The sequence below is a fragment of the Trichosurus vulpecula genome, chromosome 6, assembly GCF_011100635.1.
Source record: "Trichosurus vulpecula isolate mTriVul1 chromosome 6, mTriVul1.pri, whole genome shotgun sequence".
Classification (NCBI taxonomy): Eukaryota; Metazoa; Chordata; class Mammalia; order Diprotodontia; family Phalangeridae; genus Trichosurus; species Trichosurus vulpecula.
In genome coordinates, this window is record NC_050578.1 from 157,121,104 (window position 1) to 157,147,380 (window position 26,277).

Here is a 26,277-nt window from a genome sequence, read left to right on the forward strand (position 1 = left end):
GAACCTGTTAGGAACAAGGGGGAAAATTAAGTCTAGGGGCTACTCCAGGATTGTAGAATTTGGAACTTTAAGGGACCTTTGAGGTCATCGAATTTAACTCCCTCATTTCAAAGAGGAGGAGATTGAAGCCTTTAGGGGTCAAGTGACTTGCCCAAGGTGGTCAGTACTAGGGAAGGGAACGAGCCCTTGTATAGCGCCTCCTATGGGCCAGCGCTTCACAATACAATCTCACCGATCTTCACAACAGCCCTGAGAGGTTGGTGCTGCCATTATCCTGATTTTACAGTTGAGGGAATAGCTATAAAGTGACTTGCCCAGGGTTACACAGCTAGTAAGTATCTGAGGCTAGTTAAACTTGGGTCTTCCTCACTCCAGCCTTGACACTCTGTCCGATGCGCCACACTGCCCTAAGCGTTAGGCTTGGGATTCAGATCCATCTCTCGTCAATCCTTTCTGTTCCACCAAGCTGCCTCGTCAGATAAAAGAATATTTCTGAATCTTTCTGAATTGTAGAAGATTCAGTGAAATTCAATTCGACAAACGTTTATTGAGTGCCTATTTTGAGTAAGGCACTGGCTATTCCGAAATAACACTGAGATAGGCTTTGTTCTCAAGAGTTTATATTCTAGAAGGTGGTGTGCATGCGTGTGTGCCTGTGTGTGTGTGTGTGTGTGTGTGTGTGTGCCTGTGTGTGTGTGTGTGTGTGTGTGCCTGTGTGTGTGTGTGTGTGTGTGTGTGTGTGTGTGTGCGCGCGCGTGCGTGTGTTGGGGATGGGGGTGAAATCTGACATGTACACAGATGAATACAATAGAAGATAAAAGGCAATCAGGCCAAAGAAGAGCTCTAGAGACATTGCTCTGGGGATCTTTGAGTTGGGAGAGAACATATTTTCAGCTGAGGAAGATCAGGGAAGGCTCCGTGGAGGAGGCAGCCCCTGAGCTGATACTATAGAATTTTGAGTACAGCATAAATGGCAAATGGATAACCCCAATTAACCTGAGCTGTCAGAAATTGGTAATGGTAGCAGTAAACATAGCAAATCCACTAGCCAAGTATTTATGATTGGGAACACCAAGAGACAGGCAGCAGGCAAGGGTGACTCTGGGGAAAACTCATCAGACCGCATTGGTTTTGTGGTTATTGTGTGATTTGGCAACAGAAGGAGGATAAATATGGAATCCCAGGAAGTACCTTGTTTATATTTAGCGCTGTGAGGCACAATAGGATGTGCCAGAATTAGGAACTTGTAGTAGCTGGCACAGGATCAGTTGTGTCCAGGACTTGAGTGGTTTAAAAGAAGAGATGACCAACTGGCAATAGTGCAAGATGCCTAAACATGCCACAGCTACAGAAGCCACATCATAACCTTGAGCAAAACACTTCTGCAGGACAGTATAGACACGGCCTTCAGAGATAAATGGACATCAATTTATTTTGCCAGTTTTAGACACGGGTTTAACAGAACATTTACCCCTCAAACTAAGCCTTCTCTTCTCTTTTCTGATCTCAGCTGTAAAGGTGCTTCCCATTATGGCCTTACCAAGGATCGCAAAAGGCGCTCACAAGATGGCTGCCCAGAAGGCTGTGCCAGCTTGACGTCAGCGTCACTCTCTCCAGACATCTCTGCAGCAGCAACCATTGCCTTGATGACAGATGAGCCGGGCCTGGACAACCCTGCTTATGTCTCTGCCACAGAAGATGGCCAGTCAGCACACAGCCCAGTAGACTCTGGTCGAACCAACAGAGGTGAGTGGGAAAGAAAAGAATGGGACTCTGGGAAACAGGATCCTTGACTTGGCATTGTCTCCTTTCTAGCAGGATCATCATAGAATTAGAGCTGGAAGGGTTTCAGGGAACTCCTAGGTCAACCTCCTCATTTTATTGATAAGAAAAGTGAAGGTGAGCGGAGGGTTTTGAACTCAGGTCTTCTAACTCCAAATCCAGAGCCATATGGATGCATCTTGAACTGTTAACAGATTAATTGTGGATATAATGAGAACTATGTGGGCTTTAACCATGGAATAGCCTTCTATGGAGAAGGCTTTCTTGAATGGACAAGTGATGAAATTTGTGGAACGCTCAGGGCTCTGGGGCCAGAGCTCTGAGAACCACTTAGCACTGACACCCTCCGCTCTTACCCAGCCACCAGGAGATGCTGAGGCATTGGGGAACCACCACCAGCCCTGACTGTGGGAATGAAATAGTGCCATGATCGCTATTTGGATTTAACTGGTGGCTTTTCCAGTTTTCTTGATTCTCTCTTTTCCCTTACAACAGCCCAGCACTTTGAGCGATCCACCATCAGAAGTAGATCTTTTAAAAAAATAAACAGAGCTCTGAGTGTTCTTCGGAGGACAAAAAGTGGAAGTGCGGTGGCCAACCAATCTGACCAACCAAGGGAAAGTCCCGAGAATGCTATCGCAACAGAAGGTAAATATGTTCACCCATGCTCCCAGTTGGATTTGGGTGGGGACTCGGGATAAATTCTACAATTCAATCTTTGGTAAAGACAAGAATAATAACTTTGTTCAGTCATTTTTCAGTTGTGTCCAAGTCTTAGTGAGTCCATTTGGGGTTTTCTTGGCAAAGATACTGGAGTCATTTGTCATTTCCTTCTCCAGCTAATTTTACAAATGAGGAAATTGAGGCAAACAGTGTTAAGGGACTTACCCAGGGCCACACAGCTAGAAAGTGTCTAAGGCCAGATTTGAACTCAAGGAGATGAATCTTCCTGACTCCAGGCCTGGCACTCTATCCCCTGTGCCATCCAACTGTCCAAGAATAATAATAATAGTAGCTTATAATTCAATTAACACGCCTGTTTGTAAGTGCATAAAGAACTAATATACCTATTATCTCATTCCTCAAAACCTCCTTTGAAGGAGGGACAGGAATTATTATATCCATTTTATGGATAGGGGAAAAAAGTAAAAAGGGCTGGAACCCCCTCCTCCAGATGTCAGTCTAATAAAAGCAAGATAATAAAGTCACACCCTTTGTGTGTTCCACTTATTTAAGTTCTCTTGGTGTGAAGCAGTGTCTATGGCCAGCTTCCCTGTACCCCAGAGGTTGGTTTCATTCATTATTACTTAGGCAGTAGGGCTTGATCCGAGGCAGACCAGATATATCCTATTCCAGGGAGGAGATTATTATCCCCAGACCACCATATTACCATAATTGCCAAGGATGGATGAACCATCAATAACAAAGATACACAAAATTTTAGAGTTGGAAGAACCTGGGTAGCATCTAGCCCCATTCCCGCCCCAACTTACCTAATCAATTCTGCTCAAAGACTTCCTGTCAGAGGCAACTCTCTCTAGCAACTACAGAATAAGCAACGTCTGTTCTGGGCCCATCATCCTTTAGAATCAAGAGCAGGACTGGTGACAAGGCGGGAGATGCTTTTGCACATAGAAAGAAGTGAAAAATGGAGGGCAGAATTAGGAAAAATTAATCTCCTCTCTTCTCTAACCCCAGGCCTACCCAATCAGATGCCTCCAAATTGTACTTATTTGTCACTTAGCCAGAGAGGTATGCTTTGGCTTGTTACCTAAGGGATACACAGAAAATACATGCTGAAGCAGTGTGGTATAATAAATAAAGAGCTGGCCTAGGAGTCAGTAAGACCTGATGGGGATAGGATCTGAGCCCTTAAAAGGAAAAGACCATGGCTTTGGGATCTAGACCCCAAAAAGGAAAATCCCCTGGACTTTCCCATGTGGTCCAGGTCCTAAGACATGGTCTTTTCCTTTCAGATCCCAACCCCATCAGACCAAGGTTCAAATCCTGCCTCTGACACTTATTGGTTGTGTGACCCTGGGCAAGAGGAGAGTCAGCTAATGAGAGTCAGATAATGCCATATTCAATGCAATTCCATTCAACAGTCAACATAAGTGTATGTCATATGCAAGACTCTGGGCTAGACTTTGGGAGTACAAAGACAAAAACAAGTACTGTGCATGTTTAAATCTGGAGAAGGGAAGACCTAGAACGCCTTCAAGTGATTGACACTGACGGGAGGATTGTGCTGCTTGGTCCCAAAGGACAGACCTAGAAGCAATGGAGACAAGTTGACCAGAGGCAGATTTACTGACACAAACCAAAAGCGAAACTAAATAAAAGCTAGGGTGTTTGGATTGAGAGCTGGAAACAACAGAGATAATCTAGTTTTACTGCTGGATATCACAGGGGAAAAGTGGCATAATTAACTTGCCCAAGGTCACAGACTTAGTGTCCAACAGGACTCCACCCTAGATCTTCTAATTCAAAGTCCAACAATCTTTCTTTTACTATTAGGGAGGCTGCCTAAGGACAAACGGAGGGAGAAATAGACTGTCCTCATCTTGAACACTTAAAGTTTCCTTGTTCAAACTGACAAATAGAAAATTTCTCAAACCAGTTTTATAGCAACAACAAAAAGTGGGAGGGGATAAAATAATCAAATACGTTGCTTTTCATCTTCAAAGTGATTTAAAGATTTAAGTTTAAGTTTCCTAAGTTTTGCACCAAATAAAGAAACTGAGGAACAGAGAAGTTGAGTCACTGTGTTTTACAATACTGGTTAATTAAATTGGATCAGAGACTCAGTTTGGAGTCCAGTTCTTTTGAGACCCGGTCACTGAATGGTAAATGGTTACTAACTTTAAGGAACGTTAGCTCTTTGTATTTTCCCAAGAGAGCAGCCCACTTGTTATCCTATTAGAGAAAATGGATTAAGGTCATGGGTTTTGGAAATAGTGACAGACAGAGGAGTGGGCTACAAAGATCCCAGACCCATTGTTGTGACCTTTCCAATTGACATAATTAGTCAAGCCTCCCAGGGCAAAGGCAGCTATACCCTGTGAGTTAGAACCCCTTCCCCTTTCAACGTGATTCTGTCCATGTCCTCTGTGCTTAAATCAGCTACAGCAGGCAGCCTAGCCTATCCTTTCAGAAACCCCGACACTTGAAGCAGCTCTGAGACAGCTCTTCCTTGGAAATAGAAATCAGTGTCATTTAACCTTAAGATTACTTCCTAACTATAACAATAACATGCTATTTGGTGCCGTCTGTGGGTACTTTGGTTCGAGACTATGGGACCACAGTACTCAGAGGACTTCGAATGGAAGTAGTTAGGTGTGTAATGGTAAGAGTACCAGATTGGGGAGTCACTTCATACTCTGAGTCTCAGTTTTCTCTTCTATGAAATGGGAAATATAGCATTGAACTTAAAGGCTTTTCGTTAGTATCAAATGAAATAATGTATGTAAAACACCTTGTGAATCTTAACATACCATACAAATGCAAGTTATCATTATGTTGGTGTTCACTGTTAGAGAGGAAGAGTAATTGTCATAGCACTAAAACTAGAAGTACAAGAAAGAAATGGATGAAATGGATCAGAGAGCAAGAAAACAGGCAAACTCCTTCCATTCCTTTCAATAGTCAAGTGAGAAAACATATTTTAATGGGTTTGAGAGCCTTGGAATTAAAACTGTTCCAGAAAGATGAGTGATTGCTGTTCAGTTAAGTCCTTTTGTCTTTTTCTCTTTTTGTGTCTTAGTTTTCCCAAGGTTGTATCACCTGATTCCAGATGGTGAAATTACCAGCATCAAGATCACTCGGGTGAATCCTAATGAAAGCCTGGCCATCAGGGTCGTGGGGGGCAGTGAAACACCCTTGGCCCATATTATTATACAGCATATTTATAGAGATGGAGTGATTGCCAGAGATGGAAGATTGCTACCAGGGGACATGATATTAAAGGTATAGAAATCGGTTGCTGCAGGGTTAAATTAATGAAATTAAATTTTCCTGTGTATTTCTATACAACTCTGCAAATTACAGCTGGTACATGGTTCCTCTACGTGCATATCCTTGTCCCTCCCCCTAAGACTTGGTTTTTCCTTCTGCTTTTCTCTCTGGGTGTCTATGATAGATTCGCATAAAACCATTGAATTCCAAAGACAGAAGAAACTTCAGGGGTCGTCCAGTCCCACTTTTGTCCCAAGCATGGATTGTCTCCACAACATCTCTGATAACTGGTAATCTAGACTCCATTTGAAAACCTTCTGGGACAGAAAACTCCCAACTTCCTGAGCCATGGTGTTTATTCCACTTTTGGACACCTCTAATTATTAAGAAGCTTTCCTTCTTTGTTTTCCCTCTCTTCCTTTAATTAGCTATAATACATTTTTCCTTATCTGTTGTTTTAATTAGAGGCAGCTGGGTAGCACAATGGATGTGTAGTCATGAAAACTCAAGTTCAAATACAGCCTCAAGCACTTACTAGCTGAGACCTTAGGCAAGTCACTGAAAAGGGAGATCAGTGGGTATTTACTAGATGTGACCTTGAGCACTTAACCTCTGCCCATAAAAAAGGCAGAAAAAAAATATGGGGACACCCTAAATTGTGAGACATGGGAGATACTGGCATTGACCACGCAGCAGAAGGTGCTGTGCTCTATGAGCAAAGCAGAATTGCAGTAGCTCCAAAGAAACATGAGATGAGCAAATTTAGAGACATCTCCACTCCAAATGTTCCTACGGACTATTTGTGCCCGACCTGAGGTAGTGCCTTCCAAGTCTGTATTGGTCTGATCAGCCATAATCAGACACACTGTACCTTGACTCCAAAATAGTGATGTCATTTTGGTCCTCTTCCGAGAACAGAGGACAACAACCAGCCTATAAAATAGGGATGATAGTAGCATCTTCCTCCCAGGGTTGTTGTAAGAATTTGTAAAGCCTTTGGCAAGGGCTACGTAAATGCTAGCCGTTATCATTGTTCTTATGTTATTATCACCATTATTTAATTTGGAGTTAGTTGCTTTGCTTTGCATGCACGTAGTCAATGAATACTTTCTGAGCATCCACTTTGTACTAGGCAATGTGGGTGTAAAGATGAATGAGACCCAGTCCCCATCCTTAGTCTAGGGAAGGTCAGCAGGTGAGAGGAATCACTTGAACAGGTTAGAGGTACATGTAGAGTGCTGTATTGGGATGCAAAAATAGACCTTGCAAAGTGCATAAGGGCTATAATTATACCTGTCAACTGAGATGGTGCTGTAGACTTACAAACATGTAGGAATTCAGGGGACGGAGAAATAAAGATGAGAGGAGAGCAGTTTAAAATGTCTCTATAGTTCTCAATGCTTTCAGAGTTGTTCATTTTTATAGTGTTGGTAGGAGGGAGAGAAAACAAATGGAAATAAATTTAAAAGTGCTGAGGTCCAAAGTAGAGAACTCTATGCAAAAAATATTCTAGAACCCATTCTCATTTTGTGAAATAGCCTTTCCTTGACCATTATAAGACACATAAGTCCTGGTCTTAATTGGATTAAAATTAATTTTTTGATTAAAAAATGTATATATAGTAGCATCTCTTATCACAGGAACTATCTTGGAAAAAGGTACTTTCCTGATGACTAGCCTAGTAAAGTAAACTCAAGAGGTAGTCATCTATCTCATCTAATTTCCACATTCCCAATGCCTCCAAGATGGCTTGAGTGTGTGAATTCATTCCAGGAAACTCCACCTTGGCATTCTTGGGTTCTTCACCTCCCCAGTACTAGAAGTACTAGAAGAAGTAATATGAAGATGTTCCCTTGAGTACCATGTCATAAAATGCATAACTTCTTGCGAGCTTCAGCTAGAGTTTGGAGACAGAAGTTCCTCTGTGCTTTTTAATAAACCATGCTGAATTCCTCATAGAATGGATGGCAGTGTAGAAAACCAGGGCCAACCTCTTCTCCTCTGTCTGTGATTAGACAGAGGTGCAGGGTGTTGAGTGCTCTAGAATAAATGACCCACCACCCACCCTCATTCCCTCCGCTTTCTTTGCTGGAGATCCAGAAGATGTTCCCTGAGGACACACACACACACACACACACACACACACACACACACACACACACTGGGTGGAATTGGTTTATAATCTTCCTCTAATGAATAGCTGCCAGGACAAGAAATCTCACCAATATTAAGGAAATCCAGGCCACTTGTTTCTCCTTTGTCATGGTTTCAACCTCTGGAGATTTGAGCTGCAGAGCTGCTGTGAAATTGTTTTCTTCCAGAGTCATGAGGAACTTTCAGGGGTGCAAGCTCTCAGCCAGGGACTGTTTGGAAAAGGATAATTCAAACCAGAAAGCCCCATAGAGCGTTATTGTTGTACTGCTGGGTTGGGCATATTTTCAGTCCCTTTAAATGGCATTTCCCAATGCTCTAATGTTGTGTGGAATATGTATGGAAGCTCTTACTTCAGTTTGATTTAAACCCTGCAAAAATTTCTCTGTGAGTGGAAGAAAAAAAATGGTCAGGGAGGAAGACTTATCATGTTTCTTTAGACCCAGCATAGAGTTTCACTGAAATGAGTAAAAATTTCAAACTCAAGGCAGCTAGGTGGAACAGTAAGTGGATACAGTGTTGGGCCTGGAGTTGGAAAGTTCTCAGTCTAGACATTTAGGAGCTGGGTGACATTAGGCAAGTCACTTAACCCTGTTCGCCTCAGTTTCCTCATCTGTAAAATGAGCTAGAAAAGGAAATAACAAACCACTCCAGAATTTTTGTCAAGAAAACCCTGAATAAGGTCATGAAGAGTCAGATATGACCGAATAACAAGTAGTAAGGTTTTAGAGGTAGAGAGAGACAAACGAGAAACAGTCTCCACTGTCAAAATTCTTGTTTTCCACTGAGGAACGTGGCATGAGATGGGAATGACACGATCTGGGCTGAGAAGAAAGCGCTTGCACGTAGGGTAGAGGTGGGGATTTCTGTATGCCCGTTCCCATGTATGAATGGCACTTGTATAAAAAAAGAAAAACAAACCAGGGACTTGTGGGCCCCACTCTGACTCTGGTTTCTTCCCCATCAGGTCAATGGCATGGACATCAGCAGCGTGCCTCACAACTACGCCCTGAGCCTCCTGAGACAGCCTTGCCAGGTGCTCCGGCTGACGATCCTGAGGGAGCAAAGATACCGCAGCAGGACCAGCGGACTGGCCCTGGAGACTCCAAGCCCCCGAGACGACAGTTTTCACGTGATCCTGAACAAAAGCAGCCCCGAAGAGCAGCTTGGGATCAAACTAGTCCGCAGGCTGGATGAACCCGGGGTGTTCATTTTCAACTTGCTGGATGGTGGTGTCGCTGACCGGCATGGCCAGCTGGAGGAAAATGACCGGGTGTTGGCTATTAATGGACACGACCTTCGGTATGGCAGCCCAGAAAGGGCTGCCCAGCTGATTCAGGTGAGTCATGGTGGCTCCAGATACACTATCTGAACCTGCCTATTCCTTTCGGAACCTGTCATCAACAGTCTTCCACCCCAGCCCCATCCGTGTTACCACCACACATGATTTGTTGTGACTCTTTAGGGGAGAAAAGATTGACCGGCCAGCATTTATGTAGGTTTTGTCCAAGTAATGCTGTGAATGTTACTCATATGAGTGCTGGAAATTGCCCAGTTATCACAATAATCAGTCCATCTGATAATGGATGTTGAGCAGTGTTGTGTCTTGAAAAGAGTGCCTGGGACATGGGTTCAAATCCTGGATCTAACATTAGCTGTCTTGAGCAAGTCACTTCTTTGAAACTCAATTTTCTCACCTGTGAAATGACGATGATAATATTTGTACTATTTACCTCACAGAGATGCTGTGAGGGAAGTGTTTTGTTAATTATAAAGTGTGTAGAAAGGTGAGTTAATATTATAATTGTTATTATCATTATTTTTAACTGGGCCTGTGATTTCATTGGTGTAGACAACTTCTTTTTTTTGTTTGTTTATTGGAGGGGGGGAAGGCAGGGCAATTGGGGTTAAGTGACTTGCCTACAGTCACACAGCCAGTAAGTGTGTAAAGTGTCTGAGGTTGGATTTAAACTCAGGTCCTCCTGACTGTGCTCTACTCACTGCACCACCTATCTGCCCCATAGACAACTTCTGATGAGGGTTCTCCCTCTACCAAGGGAAATTGGCACCTGTTCTGAATTTAGTAGTGTTAGAAAGTTTATTGGAGTCACTGAGAATTTACTTGACTTGCCCAGAGACAGCCAGCCGGTATGTGCCAGGGGAAGGACTTGAACCCAGACCTTCTTGATTCCCAGACTTGCTCTCTATACACTGATGCTTTAATGCCGTATTAGCACCTGGAAGGTTTATCACAATACAGAGGTGCTCTTCACATCACTCATTTCAGGGAGGTCTGGAATTTACCTGAGTGACAACTACAATGCAATGCACACTAACCTGTATGTTCCAGGATCCCTAAGTATTCCAGCCCATTTTTGGAATGTCTTAAGTGAAAAAACCCAAAAACCCCTAAGCAGCCACTTCCCGGAGCACTGGGGACCAAGAGGACTTTAGGGTAGGACTAAACTCTTTGGTTCCCTTTGACTGAGCCTTTCCTGGAGCAGATGGGAGCCTCGTGACTATGTCCTTCCTCTACTCACTCCTATGTTCCTACCCCATCTGCACCCACCAGGATGCCAAGAGTAGCATTGTCTTAGTAACCTGTAACAATAACATTGAGACAATTGTTTGCTTCATCAAGCAAACCACAGACCTCATGTTGGCTCAGAATTCGTGTCCTTGAGCTTCGCGGGATGGGATATAGCTGAGGATATCGCGACGGTTGCTGATATTTGCTGTGATGTCTTGGTATCATTATAATTTTGTAGACTTTGTACAAAAGCATACCCATAAAGTTATGCATAGAAAATCTGATCTGGGGCTTCGATTTTTAAATTGTACTTAGTAGTATCTTGAGTTTATAAAATCATACAAGAGCCTGAGAAGATTGTCAGTAATTTGGAACCATTTATTGAGAGACCAGTACACTCAGAGGAGTTATGGAAGGACATAATCCTGCCCTGCAGGAGTATTCCCCTTAATCATATCCATGAAAGGCCCCTGCTCTCTTCTGAGGTGCTGATGGTGTTTCATTTATATTAGCTCATCTGAACTCATGTTCAGGGCAAATAAAGGATATGTAGTGACAGTTCTATTTTGGTGATGGGGAAATCTAGTCAAGGAGCAGTGAGGTGACTTACCTGACCCCACGTGACTCACTCTCTCTGGCCCTTGCGTTAAAGAGGAGCAACCCTGAGCCATGTTGCTCATGTCCTCACTGTCTCAGTACAATTCTCACCCTGCTCTGTGTGCCATGACAGACACCCGCACTGTGGGACAAACAGAGTAAAGCCAGCATCATTCCCTTTCTGATGGCAAATGGTATGCTCAGGCAGTCATGAAGCTGTCCCATGTCAGCTCCACCCCCCTCAGATTCCTCCTGAAGTCATTTGCCAAGAGCATAGGCCATAAATACTCTTTTAAACACCATTTGTCCCCATGGCAGCCTTTGGCTTTTCCCTCCTTGTCTGAGGCCCCCAAGGCTTCGAAGGCTCCTTGGAAAGCCTTTAACACAGCTGGCTAAGCATCTTTTAAATAATGCTCTATTTGCATGCAATGAGGATGGGCATCTCAAATGTTGGTACTGTTCCACAGGTACATAACATAGGCCAAATGCATGAAAATATTCACTCATAGAAAAGGAGGAAGCCATTCTGATTTTCTTTGTTAGGGTAACATATGGGGTGATGTTAGATTAAGGGAAAAAAAACCATATGACAACAACTATCTGTAGGCCTTCTAGTTGTTAGAATCTGTTGTAGGTCTTTCAGCTTCATCTGCACTATATCCAGTGCATTTTAAATTTTAGGAGAAAAAAAAGAACATCTCAGATATAATATTCAGAGAACTGAGTTTGCTGAGACAACTCACTATCTATGTGAGTTGAAAAGATCTTAATTGAATTCAGGATTTTTCCTCTTATTAACAGAGAGGCAAAAAAAAACCAACCCAAATCTATTCCAAGGAGGTTCATTTATGAAATGAAATCTTGCCTAACAATGGGAATTTCTAAAAACATTTCCTTTTGCTTACTAAACAGAACCAGTTTGCTTTATAAGCAGGAGAGTGGGCTGGGGAAGATCCCACCAAAAAGCTGGTTGGGGAAGAAACGGAAAAAATGAAACACTGTTGAAAAACCCCAACTAAGCCCTTGTTAATTCTAAAACGTGGATATTTCTATGATTCTTGTAATATGCACCAGGCCAGGATGGAGGTGGGGGAGAGGAGGATGGAATTAAACAGACTGCTCCCCATCAAAGGGAGAAGGTCAAATTTCCAACCAATCCCCAGCCAGCCTTGGCCTGATGTGTGTACTCCATGAATCACATTTGCCTAACAGAAGAATTCCCAGACAACATGTCCTTTTGGTCGTGTTTTCTCTTAAGGTACCACGCACTCTGGTTCTTTCCACATGATTTCAGGGAAGAGTTATTACAGAAGAAGCCACAAATGTTTTGAATTGGACAGACTTTACAAATGTTGGGTCTTAACCTCTGCTTACTCAACAGCAGCCCTCAGTTTGCCAGACCCCAAAGGTTGGGCCCAGAGGAAAGCAGAGCCCCGTCGTGAGAGGACCAAGGGTTTCAAGTTATGTGAAAGTCATTTCCTTAGCAACTTGGATATAATTATGCTTTCTCGCCAGTGTCAGTTTCCTAATAACTTTGAAAACATCAGTCATGTGATCGACTTGAATGAATGTGAGAGTAGAATTGCTGAAATCGGCAATTATGTCTGAAATGGAGGTATCAAAAATAAGAGAGAGAAAGTTGAAAGGTGATAGTCTCAGATTTTGTTTTGAGGTATCTTTGAGGTCATTTGGTCCAACCCTTTCCTTTTACAAATCAGAAAACTGAGGCACCAAACGTTTGACTTAAGGCCGTATAGGTAGCAGTAAGTAGCAGAACCATTATTTAAACCTTCCTCCTGTGATAAATCCAGCAGAGAGCTCAATGTACTGAACTTTGGGGTGTCAATGGGTACTGATCAGTTAATAAAAACACATTTCCCTACGCACAAGTGATGAGAATTGGTGTGGTTGTGGTGAGAATCATGCTTATTATGAAATTCTGTCACCAGAGTATTTTGGTCTGGACTCATAATTTCATCAAGTGCAGAAACCCCCTCCACCAAGACAGATCAGGAAGTCATTCATCTATAATTGTCTTACAGAGTTCCCCAGGGGCTCTTAGAACTTAAATCAACAAAGAAACATTTATTAAGTGCTTTCTGTGTGCCAGGCACTGCGTTAAGAGCCAGGGTTACAAAAGGAGGCAAAAACAGTCCCTGCTCTCAAGGAACTCAAAATGTAATGGGGGAGACAACATGCAAACAAATACATACAAAGCAAGCTATAGACAAAGTAAATTGGAAATAATTAACGGAGAGAAGGCACTGGAATTAAGAGGGGTTAAGGAAGGCTTCTTGCAGAAGATTTTAGTTGGGACTTAGCCATAGAAGCCAGGAGGCAAAGATGAAGAGGGAGATCGTTTCAGGCCTGGGGGACAGCCAGAGAAAATACCCAAAGCCAAGAGATGGTTATATCTTATTTGTGGAAAAGCCAGTTGGCCAGTGTCCCTGTATCAAAGAAAATGTGGTGGGGAGTGAGGTGTAAGAAGACTGGAAAGGAAGGAGGGAGCTAGAATATGAAGGGCTTTGAATGTCAGAAGATTTTGTATTTGATCCTGGAGGTGATAGCGAGCCCCTAGAATTTATGGGAGGGTATCGGGGGCATGACATGGTCAGACCTGCACTTAAGGAAAAGCACTTTAGTGACTAAATGGAAGATTGTTTAGAGTGGGGAAGAGGCTTGAGGCAGGCAGACCCACCAGTAGGCTATTGAAATATTCCAGGTGTGAGGTGATAAGGGCCTGCACTGGAGTGGTGGCATGTCAGGAGAAAAGGGAGCATATTTAAGAGATGTTACAAAGGGGAATTCAACGAGCCTTGGCAACAACTTGGATATGGGCTGGAGTGGGGGTAGGGATGAGAGGACAGTTAGAGATAGTGTGAAGTTGAGGGTGACCCCTGATTGAGCCTGAAGGACTAAGGAGGTTGGTGTGGCCCTCTACAATAATAGGAAAGATTTTGTGGGTGGGGAGTTCAGGGGGAAAGCCATGTTTTAGATATGTTGAATTTAAGATATCTATTGGATATCCAGTTGGAGATGTCTGAAAGCCGCTCGAGATTCGTTAAATGACTGGCCTATAGTGATATAGCTAGACTTAACAAAAGTTTTCCTGCTTCTCCAACACTATTTTTTTTTTTAGCAATTTCAGACTTATTCAATGAAAGATTTAGCAACATAGATGACAAAACTAGATATCTTATAGATACATAATTGCCAGGTCTTTTCAGGTAACTTCTTGTCTATAAGACTTCTTACTGTGCAGAAGCCTAATGAAATTCTAACTGCCACAGGATGGGAAAAGTGTCATTTAAGTGACCACATTAGTACCTTCTGAGAAAAAATGGCCACAGCTATTAAATGATAAGTTATCTCAGCAAAGGAGAGCTAATAAATAAGGAATCTCCACAGGTGATTCAAATATATACAGTACATATTATATAGATGTAGTGTCCCATATAGCTTAATTTAAGACTATATTAAAACATTTGAAACATTCCTGTGTAATATATTTGTGTATATGTGTATGTACATGTATACATGTGAATATGTCTATGTGTAATGTACATGTATAAGCACGAAGCTATATCTTGATAGCTCAAAACTGTACTTAAGACCTTTGTAACATCGCGTATCAGACATACCTTTAGAGGCCATCAAAGGACAAGTAATTGATTTCTTTCTTTCCAGTTACCCAGTGAGCGCTGCTGAATACCTGGAGCTCTAAGGCAACCATTTAAAAGTCAACCAGCATTTATTAAATGCTTACTGTATACCAGGCCTTGTACCAAGGACCAGAAATACAAATACAAGCAGAAAGAAAGATAGACTCTGCCTTACATTTCATCGGAGGAAGACAGAACTTTAAAGGAAGCTGAAAAGGAGAGGAAGAGAGTATGCCTAGGGGCAGGGTAGAGAATGTCTGGAGGATTAGGAGTGAAGCCTGAAGAGGAATGACCATGACTGGCCTGTGCAATTTTCTTAAAATGGAGGTTCTGGGAGGAATCAGCCAATCAGAAGAAGGAGCAGAGGGTACTTCCAGTGTGAGAAGTCCGGGGGTGAGAGTGAGCTTCTATGGTGAGGAGGCTTCTGTGTGGCATGATAGAGAACTTCAGGAGACAGGATGGATCCTGGGGAAGAATCAAGTCCCCTGGAGTCGATCAGAATCCAAAGTGAAGTGCAAACTCTCTATGTGTCTCTTTTGTACGATGATGCAAAGAGTACAGGGGTTGAAGGTCTGTTTTAATAACTTTTCTCACTAAGGTTGTGCAAAAGAGGCAAACACTCATGGTGTCTGCATCGGCAAAGGGAGAGTTCTTTTTGAAGTGACTCTCCAGGGTCAGTGGTGTGTATGGATTAAGCACTGGGTAAGGATCTGGATTCAAATCCTGATCAGATACTTACTAGCTGTGTTTAGCTAGTAAGTTTAGATACTTACTAGCAAAACGTTTAGCCTCCCTTTGCCTCGGTTTCCTCATCAGTAAGATGAAGGGGTTGCTTCTAGCCTTAGATCTGTGATCCCATTCTGTGTTCCCCACAGGAACTGTTTGATTTTTGCCTCTGTATCTGAGTGCTTAGCACTGTGCCTCGCACATCGTAAGCACTTAGTAGGACCATAGATTGTCAAATTCAAACCTTTCATTTTACGTATAGGATTTTAGAGCCAAGTAAGGCCCAATGGCTTGCCCAGAACCATACAACTTGTAAGTCTCTGAGTCAAGATTTGAACCCATCATCCTGCTTACTCCACCATGGCACCTCTCAAAAAATGATAAATTGATTAATTAATCTTTGTCAGCATTCATGGTCACAATATTTCAGACATTGCTAAAAAATTAAAAGTGCTGGATCTGGAATCTGGACCTGGATTCAAATCCTGGCTCCATAGTGTACCATCTGTTTGATCTTGGGAAAGTTCTTTACCCTCTTTTTAAAGCCTTAATTTTCTGATCCGTAAAATGAGGGACTTGGATGAGAGAATCTCTGAGGTCTTTCTTTTCTAGCTTATAAGTTTTTCCAATTAAATCCAACAAGCATTTCTTAAGCACCTACTATACACAAGGCGCTGTGCTAGGTTCTGGTGATAAAAAAGACAAGTGAAAAGTAGGCCTTGCCCTCAAAGAGCTTACATTATACCGGGGTCACTTACACAGATTTTTCTAATAAATTGTGTATATCCAGGAAACACCAGTGTTTTTTCAGATGAAATTCTTCCTGGGATTATCAGGAAATCATGGAACTCCAGAGTCCTTCATCTTTTTTCATGTCCTTACAATGCCTATCTTCTTCCTCTATGCCCATGTGGCTATCCCTAAGCAAGGTAAATCATGACAGATTGACCCCAAGTGTGATGAAAGACATGGATACTGAGGGCAAGGTGTTTGGGGAGCCCAGCAAACTCAGATTTTGAATTTTACTTGGTTATCCCTTTCATTCAGCATGACTTGGACAAACCACCATCCATTGGTGTTATCAAACAGCTAATTGACTCCCTTTCAAGGGCATGCTGCTGTATCAGACACTATAAAACTTGGCCTCTCTGGAGGTTTAAGTTCCTTGGATAGCAAGTGGAAAGAATTATGCCAATGGTCATGCTCCTTGAGAGACAGTATTTATGACAAGGCCAAGTCCCACAAACATAAAAGAGGTTGGTCTCTAGCACATAGCTCTCTAGATTATTGGTTTTGACCTTAATGCTGTAACAAAAATAATAATGACAGCTCACATTTGTGGAAAACTGTCAGGTTTATGACATGCTTTTCTCAGAATCGTAAGTGTTGGAACCAACATGTGAATCTAGATCTCTGGACACGAGGGGCAATGAGTGTAAAGGAGATGGAAGATGGAAGATGAAGTAGGAAGTGTGAGCAATAATATTTCACCTCTCAGAGTCATAGTTTCCTTATCTGACTTGGGAAAGTCAAGATTTAGAGGAGAAGACACCTGAATTAAAATGATGTAACTTTGTAATTCCAATTGATAATATTTCTACACATTCTTTCTCTCTACAACAGCGATTCTTAACATGAGGGACCCTGAGCATAAAAAAAGGTTGATAATTGTATTTTGATATAAATGTTTTCCTTTGTAATCCTATACATTTTATGCATTTAAAAGCACCACTCCAAAGAGGCTTCCCCAGACTCCCAAAGGAGTCCATGATGCAACAAAGGTAAAGAAAACTTTAAAGATCTGTAATTTTATTCACACGGCCACTCCCTGTATGACTGAAGGTTTCAGCCCCTCTGCCAGGGTATCCATGTCTATACTATATATATCTATCATAATACCATGAATATCTTAAAGATGCCTTAGAGCCAGTTCATGAGTTGCTGTGGCTAAATTATATATTACCTTGTGGCTTTCTACCAGCTTCTAGAGAGCCCGAGCCTCTCCAAATCTGACTAGATTAGTCTTCTGCTGACAGTTGCTCGGACCTAGACCTGGGGTCTTTCCTCCTTGGTAGGATCATAGGATTGTAAATTGAAAGCTGGGAGGGACCTTAGAGGTCATCCGGCCCAACCTCCTCATTTCACAGATGCAGAAGATGAGGCCAGAGAGGTTAAGTGATTTTCCCAGGTAGGATATAGAGGAGATGGGCCTAAATCTTGACCCCAGATCCAGAGCTGTTCCCACAGTACCGACCATCATGTCTTTGGCTCTATCACAGCTTGCAACTCTGGCATCACATGCACTGGGTCACTTCCACACTGTGATAAGCCATCCGAGGAAGGCTTTAGTGGAGTGAAATCACATGGAAATACTTTGTTATCTTGTTGTCTCATAGGCATACTTCCAGGATGAGTAATTCCTCTTATTCTCTTATTGACAAGTTCTCTGTCAGTTTAGTCATCCATTCCCATGGCACATGTGGAAAGTGAAGAAAATAGTGAATAAGCATCAACTCTTGCACTTCCACTAGCAGAAGGAGACAATCCCTTGTGCCATGTGCTCCAGTGTATTTACTTTCTGTCACCTGGCGATAATAACTCATGTCTCTAACATAATGCTATAAGCGTTGCAAAATTTGTTGTCGTTCAGTTGTATCTGATTCTCTGTGATACCACTTGGGGTTTTCTTGGCAAAGATACTGCAGTGGTTTGCCATTTCCTTCTCTAGCTCATTTTACAGATGAGGAAACTGAGGTAAAGAGGATGAAGTGGCTTGTTCAGGGTCATACAGCTAGTAAATGTCTGAGATCAAATTTGAACTCGAGTCTTCCTGACTCCAGGCCTCATGCTCTATGCAATGCACCACCTACCTGCCCCATAAGGTTTGCAAAATACTTTCCCATATCTGTTGTTTCCTTCCAGAAGAATGTTAGCTCCTTGAGGGCAAGGGATGTTTTTATTTTTGTTTTTTTATCCTCTGCCTTCTTGGATCCTGGTATACAAGAGAGCTGTCCTTGGTTTTAAAAAGATCTGGGTTCAAGTCTCACCTCTGGTACATATTGGCTATGTGGTCCTAGTCATTTAACCTTTCAGTAAGCCAAGAAATGCTTTAAGTCTATATATGGCAGAGATGATGTGGCCTGCCTTAGTAGAGGGATTTCCTTAGCTGAGAGTTCCCTATATATCCATAAGAAGACAGGTCCGGTACCTATTCCTTATCCCGAGTGTCTAGCACATAGTAGCAACTTAAGAAATGCTTGCTGAGACCCATATGTACAAAAATATTTATAGCAGCTCTTTTTGTGGCAGCAAAGAATTGGAAATCAAGGGGATGCCCATCCATTGGGGAATGGCTGAACAAGTTGTGGTATATGAACGTAATGGAATACTATTGTGCTATAAGAAATGGGGAAGATATGGACTTCAAAATAACCTGGAAAGACCTACATGATATGATGCTCAGTGAAAGGAGCAGAACCTGGAGAACATTGTACACAACCACAGACACATTGATTCTGTGATGACTAACTTTGATAGACTTGGCTCTTCTCATCAATACAAGGTTCAAAGACAGAGCCAAAGGACTCATGATGGAGAGAGCTGTCTACATCCAGAGCAAGAACTGTGAAGTTTGAATGCAGACTGAGGCAAACTATTTGCTCTCTTTTTTTTTCCTCTTCTTTTTTTGGTTTTGTTTCTTCTTTCTCATGATTCATTCCATTGGTCATAATTCTTCTTTACAAATTGTCCATTGTGTAAATAAGTCTATTGTGAAGGTATATGTAGAACATATGCTGTCTTGGGGGGGAGAGAGGGGAGGGAAGGAAAATTTAGAACTCAAAAACTTGTGAAACTGAGTGTTGTAAACTAAAAATTAAAAAAAAAGGAAACACTTGCTGAATCTCATGAGGCAGGTAGTACAAGTATTCGTATCTTTAGTTTACAGATCAATTAAACGTTTATTTACAACAAATCAATTGAACATTTATTAATTACCTACTACAAGCCAGGCATTGGGTAAAGCTGGAGATGCAAAGACAGAAATAAAATACTCTGTGGCCTCAAAGAGTTTTTGCTCAATTAGAGATTGAGACTTGTTTGGGTTCCATACAACTAGTAAGGCTATATTGGAACTTCATTCTCTCAGTTCCAAGTCCAGTCTGATGCATGAGGGTACAGTACAATGAATTCACCTGCACAAAATAATTGGCATTTTAACACTTATTACTCTGGAAGAGAAGCCCCTTTACATGCAGACTTGGTGTGCATTTTTTATTAGGTGGCTGGTGTGAGCTGAGAATTTAACATTGCAAGTAAGGATTTCCATGTACATGGAGACCAGTTATTTATTAGGGGAGCCTTCTGCCAATAATTTAATGCTAGACACAGCATATGAAAATCCAGTGAGAAGTCTGAGCCTGAAAATGTGAATTAAATAACTGTTGCAGACTGCTCCTTGGCATTTGGGCTTTGTCTGGCCACTTGATGTGATGTATGAGCCTAAAACGCTCTTGATCCTTTATGAGGTGATTAGATCTGGTGTCTTCTCCTCTTCCAAGACTAACTCAACACGAAACACAGGCCCAGAGTAGAAAGTCATGCCAGCATGCTTCAGAGGCCTGAAGTTTCCCAAAGAGAGAGAGAGGGAGAGACCAACTCAGGCTCATCAGTTCAAGATTCATCCCTAATGTTTACCCAAACTTATCTTGGGAAATTTTTCTCTCTCGGAGAGTATGGAAGATAACCTCGTTGGGATAATTAATGCCAGCAGTACAAAGAAATGGACACAGTTATTACAAAATACTTTTCCAAGAAGTGCATTTAGCTAGCTAATGCCATAGATCTTTGTGTCAGGTTTCTTAATTCCTGCTTCCTGGATGAGCTATTTATGTGGTGTTCTGAACCTGACTTGAACATCTTTGCTTTATATCTGATGAGAAACACCAGGGAAAGGAAAAGCAGCGACTACTCTGATCAGCAGAGATTATTGGACTTTTTATACAAGTGAACATGGTTCTCTGAATTCACAGACTCTCTTCATCTTCAGGTTCCTGTGACATTTCCAGTTGCTGTGTGTCTTAATGTGGAATTCATCACTTTTATAACCTTCTAAATAATCAATCACCTACAGATACAGAAATACAGTGGATAGAACACCTAGTGTGGAGTCAGGAAGACTTGAGTTCAAATCCAGTCTCAGGCACTCACTAGCTGAGTGAGCCCAGGCAAGTCACTTAACCCTGTTTGCCTCAGTTTCCTCATCTGTAAAATGAGCTGCAGAAGGAACTGGCCAACCATTCCATTATTGTGGCCAAGAAAACCCTAAATGGGGTCATGAAGAATCAGACACAACTGAACAACCACCACAAAAAATAATCAGTTGTCAGAGTGGGGAGCCTTGGGGACAAATTTCTCCTAGAATAAAAAAAAAATAAATAAAACCAGGAAATTGTTTTACAGTGTTGATATTATAGGGTAATTTCTGTGCTAAGACTTGTTGATATTAATATTACACTCCCTGAATGAAGGCTAATGAGTAGAACTGGTACTGCTCTGATGAGGAAACGGGTGTGGAGACCAGCAGTGTAGAACAGGACCCTATCAGTTTCATGGATTGGGGTTTCTGTTGTTTATTGTCTTATTGCCTTTAAACATGTGACCACCTTACTGGTGGTGGAGGGGATAATAATAATAGAAACTTGTACAGGGCTTACAGAGTGAGCTCTGAGCAGTGAAAGAAGCTAGTGAAAGTGTAATCCAGATATTACAGAGGAGGAAAATTGAAGTGAGTGTCAGGACTGAGATCAGAAGCCAGGTCTCCGAGATCAGTGATTTAGAATTGGACCCTAGAGATCACCTACTAACCCAACCTTATTTTATAGCTGAGAAAACTGAGGCTAGAGAGGTAGACTGGCTTGTCTGAGGTTTTGAAGCCAGTAAGTAGAAGATCTGTGTTTAAAGCTCATAGAACCATTGATTTAGAACCAGAAGGGACCTTAGAGGTCTTCTCCCCCCTCATCATTTGACATATGAGCAAACCGAGTCACAGAAAGGTTCAGTGCCTTGCCCAGGGTCACCCAGGCAGCAAGCTACAGGGCTAGGATTTCATCTCCACTGTTTCCAGGTTCAATGCTCTAAAGTCCGTGACTCCAACTCAATCTCCCTTTTTTTTCTATTTCATGTGATAGTTCTCTTTTTACTTCGCCCTATCACCTCTGAGTGGAGGGAAAGAAAAAATCTCTTAAATTTCTACTGCCTTGGATAATGACTTTGGTGGAGGTAGAGGCTATGGAAGGGAGAGCACAGAGAAGTCCCCAACTAATGCCTGAGCTGGCAATTACAAATCACCTGGGGATGATTTTTCTTTGGGATAATTGGCTCACCCTGCCCCAACTCATAAGAGACTCAATATGCCGGAAAGTCAGAGTTATTCTTCATTGTCCTTCAGAACACTGACTCCTCAGAACTGAGTTACCTGAGAAGTGATGAGTAATCAGAGAGTCGCTTGGAAAGCACAGAATCAGCCCAAATAGAGTTGGGCAGTCTCGAGGAATGTTTCATCTGAGCTCTATCTAGTTCCATCTGGTAAAGTCTCCCTGTTTCCCGTGTTTGAAATGTTCACATCCACCCAATAAAGTTAGTTAACAAGCATTTATTAAGTGCTTTCTATGTACCAGGCACTGTGCTAAGTACTGAGGATTCAAAGGCAAAACTACGGTTCCAGTATTTGGGCACTCAAGGAGCCCCTGTTCTGTTGGGGGAGACAACATACAAACAACTGTACAAGCAGGCTATATACAGGCTAGGTGGAAACTACAGGGTCTCTCTCCCTTGAACAGCGCTGGAGAAACACAGGCAGATGTTTACTTTCTATACTCTATTAGGACTGGGACTTTTGTGTGTCCACTTATCATTGCATACCCATCTTCATTGAAACATGTTTCCATAGAATATTATAATTCCACAGTAGAATGTCATTTTGGGGCAAGCTTCTTATATATGACTAGTCTCATCCATTATGCAGAGATTTCTGTTCACAATTCAGCAAAACAAATTATTATGTTGGTCATGTCCAAAAATGTGCGCCTTATTCTGTATATTAGTCCATCAATTCTTGTCAGGTGGTAGGGTAGCATTCTTCATCATTCATTCTTTGAAATCAGGGTTGATTATTGCATTAATCAGAGTCCTGAAGTCTTTCAAGATTATTTTAACAATGTTGATGCCGTAGTATAAATTGTTTTCCTGGTTCTGCTCACTTCAGTCTTCATACAAGTCAAATTCATGGCTTTGTGGGCCACTCCCCAGTTCTCTGCAAACCCTGGTAATAACGTAATTGGAAAATGTTTAAGTAATTGAAAATGCAATACAACGTAGATAATGTTGATTTGTGATTTTCTTTGTCAATATTCGGCCCACAGGTATCCTTTTTTATTTGAGTTTGATCCCCATGCTCTATGCTGCTGTTTTATATACCAGCTTTTTCATCAAAATAGTACCAGTTATACTGGAGTTGATTTCCCTGTATCATTAATATCATAAGTCTTAGTCCAGAAATTAACTGTCACAATATACCATTGGTTTATGTCTCTGATCTCCCTCTGTAGTATCTTCCTTTGTCTCTAATATGGGAGGCGTGAGTGAAGTTGCATAAACCTTAATGATCTGTGAACTCGCTGATGTCAGTACTCTTTCCTTTGATACAGATTGCAGCTTACCCATGCCTTCACATTCTTTCTGTGTGACTTTTGCCTATGTCCTTCCATAACTTCTGTGCTGGATCCCATCTTCTAGGTCTTTTAACATTTTATGTGACCCCATTTGTTATCTTTTTTTTACACTATGTGAACAGCGCACCTTCTCTTCTGTTCTTTGCTTCATAACATCTTTTAAAAACCTTCATGGGCACAAAACACTCCATTTGTGGATGACGATGTATTGATAACTTCGAGCCTCAGAATACAACAAACTTCATTGAGATCCAAGGCCACTCAAGAGAGAGCCGTGTCACAATCCACATAAGAAGAACCAAACGTGTGAAGCATGACTATTGCCCAGAGTATGACATGCATAGTGTCATACGGCAGCTCCTGGAACTGGCCCTTGAGTCCCTGTTTCCCATACAGGGAACTGACCCGAAGAATGGAATAGGAGAAAAAAGGAAATTGGATTACGCTTGGGAAATTACACAGTGCTTTCAGTTATCCCAATTATCTTTGACATTGAAAAGCAGTATGATATGGCTAGCCTCAAAGTCAGGAAGACCTGGATTCAAGTCCAGTCTCTGACATACTGGCTATGCTACCCTGGGCAAGTCACTTAACTTCTCAAAGACCTAGGCAACTCTTTGAGATTAGAAGCTGTGGCAAAGGGGCAAAGTGCATCTGGGCATTCCCTAGATTGGTGTAATCACACGTCCATTCTCTGTCCTTGAAACACAAACCCACCTTTTTAAAATCAAGATTCTTGTCGATATTATGTGGCTGCGAACCAAGGAACACCACGATCTCTAAGAAATCAGAACAGTAGGTGATCCAAAGAGCAACAGAAAGGTGCTGGTGTGTGTGTGTGTGTTATAAGGAAGGTGCAATATACTACATTAAAGTTGGATAGGTTAGAAAAAATTGAATGTTCACTTAATGGAATAATGGATGTTATAAAAAACCAAAAATGTTAACCTTTCCTTTGGATAGTTTTAAGTCTATTCATGAAATGTTTTTAGAAGGAAGGATTCTATACCTTTTCCAGGTGTTAAGAAATTTTATATTTTGGATGTTCTTTATTTCTACTCTGTATCCTTCATGTTGCAAACGAGTCCATTCCTATTTTTTTTCCCTATCTTTAGTAGACTAAATATACTGTAGCAGAAAAATTCAAGAGACATGGATTCTAGTCTTGGTTCTGTTACTAATTAGCTCAGTGAGCTCAGCCAGTTTAGTCTCTTTTCTTACCTATAAAAGGGGATAATCCTAGTTGTCTAACCTATTTCTAAGGGTTGTTGCGTGGCAGATGGGACACTGTACCTGGAGTCAGGAAGACGAGTTCACATCTTGCCCCAGATACTAGCTGGTTGGCCCTGGGCAAGTCATTTAACCTTAGTTTGCCTTAGTTTCTTCATGGGGATAATAATGGCACCTGCCTCCGGATTGTTGTGAAGATCAAATGAAATAGAACTTATAAAGCACTTGGCAAACCTTAAAGCCCTATACAATTGTAATATTTGGGTTTCTTTGATGGTGTATGCAATATTTCTTTTTTCCCTCCAATTTTTTAATTTATTTATTTTTAGTTTTCAACATTCACTTTCATAAATTTTGAATTTTCTCCCCCTCCCTCTCCCCTTCCTCCCCAAGATGACATGCAATCTGATATGGATTCTACACATGCATTCCTGTTAAACACATTTTCACATTAATCATATTGCATAAGAGAATTAGAACAAATGGGAGAAATCATGAGAAAGAAAAACAAAACAAAAAGAGTCTGCTTCACTCTGCATTCCAACTCCATAGTTCTTTCTTTGGATATGGATGGCATTTTCCATCATGAGTCCTTTGGAAATGTTTTAATTGCTGAGAAGGGCTCAGTCTATCAAAATCAGTCCTTGAACATTGTGGCTGTTACTGTGTACAATGTTTTCCTGGTTCTGCTCACTTCACTCAGCATCAGTTCATATGAATCTTTCCAGGTTTTCCCGAAGTCTGCCTGCTCATCATTTCTTATAGCACAATAGTATTCCATTACATTCATACACCACAACTTGTTCAGCCATTCCCCAATTGATGGGCATCCCAATTGTAATATTTGTCATTGTAATTTGTAATAGTACTAGCTAGCTATTAATACTGTTTTATAAAGTATAAGATCCGCGTCTTATTAAAAATGCAACAATTTTTTAATAGGCTCTAATCCTAACATTTCACATCCTCTCAGAAATGATTTCTGCATTGTTTCACCTTGTACCTTTATATGGTTTAGAGGCATGTGTGTATCATAATAGATAGAGCTCTGAAGTTGGAGCCAGGAAGCCCTGGGTTCAAATTCAGCTTGCAATAATTATTAGCTGTGTGACAGGAGCCAGTTAAAATTTCCATTAACTTCTGTTTCCTCATGTGTATAATCAGGATAATAACCCATGAAGTACCCTACCCCACAGGGCTGATATGAGGCTCAAATTAGTTAATATATATATTATTCCTTGTAAACCTTCAAGTGCTGTATGTGTCAGTTGTTATTGTCATTATTATTTTGGAGCATTTGTTTGAATTTGCCAGGTGTGCTTACTTTTAATCCCCTACTAATAATTTAAATTCTTTTAGGAACAGATCAAGATAATCTCTCATTTTTTCTCTTTCTCACTTTTATCTCCCTACAATTTTTCTTCATCTTCCTTTTTAAAAAATTTTTTCCCCTGGTAGATAGATAATATGGTACTTAACACCCAGTAGGATGCTCTGAAACATTACTGTCTAATGCAGTGAGTAAAAATGTGATTATTTATTAAAACACTCTAAGCTCTTTGGAACAAAAGTTAAAAAACATTGTATTTATTGATGCTGATAACACTAATATTTTTTAGATGACCCTTTTAAGAATAGAGTTCTCAAACATGAGTCTGATGTGAGTGAACCATCCTACAGCAAAAAGAGCCCTGGTTGGCAGTTGAAAACAGGATTCTAGCTCTGATTTTGCCACTAAGTTGTGCAACCTCCGGCAAAATTCACTTAAACTCTAGGTCTCAGTGTCTTCCTCTGTGAAATCAAGGAATGGGGCCAAGATGATCTCCAAAGTCCCTTCCAATGCTAACATTCTGTAATTCTGTAATCCATTCTCTGGCACAGGATTTATTTAAGCTAATAGCCAGGATTTCCATTT

The 26,277-nt window shown here is 41.4% G+C and overlaps 1 protein-coding gene across 1 annotated transcript in view; it reads left to right on the forward strand.

Annotated features, from left to right (window-relative positions):
• The window catches only part of LNX1 (ligand of numb-protein X 1), a 111,859-nt gene that overhangs the window by 64,809 nt on the left and 20,773 nt on the right, over positions 1–26,277 (forward strand). Inside the window, exons 2-5 of the mRNA XM_036765047.1 lie at positions 1,511–1,746; positions 2,278–2,430; positions 5,546–5,748; positions 8,855–9,226. Coding sequence (XP_036620942.1) covers positions 1,511–1,746; positions 2,278–2,430; positions 5,546–5,748; positions 8,855–9,226 — 964 coding nt within the window. The remainder of the gene's footprint in view (positions 1–1,510; positions 1,747–2,277; positions 2,431–5,545; positions 5,749–8,854; positions 9,227–26,277) is intronic.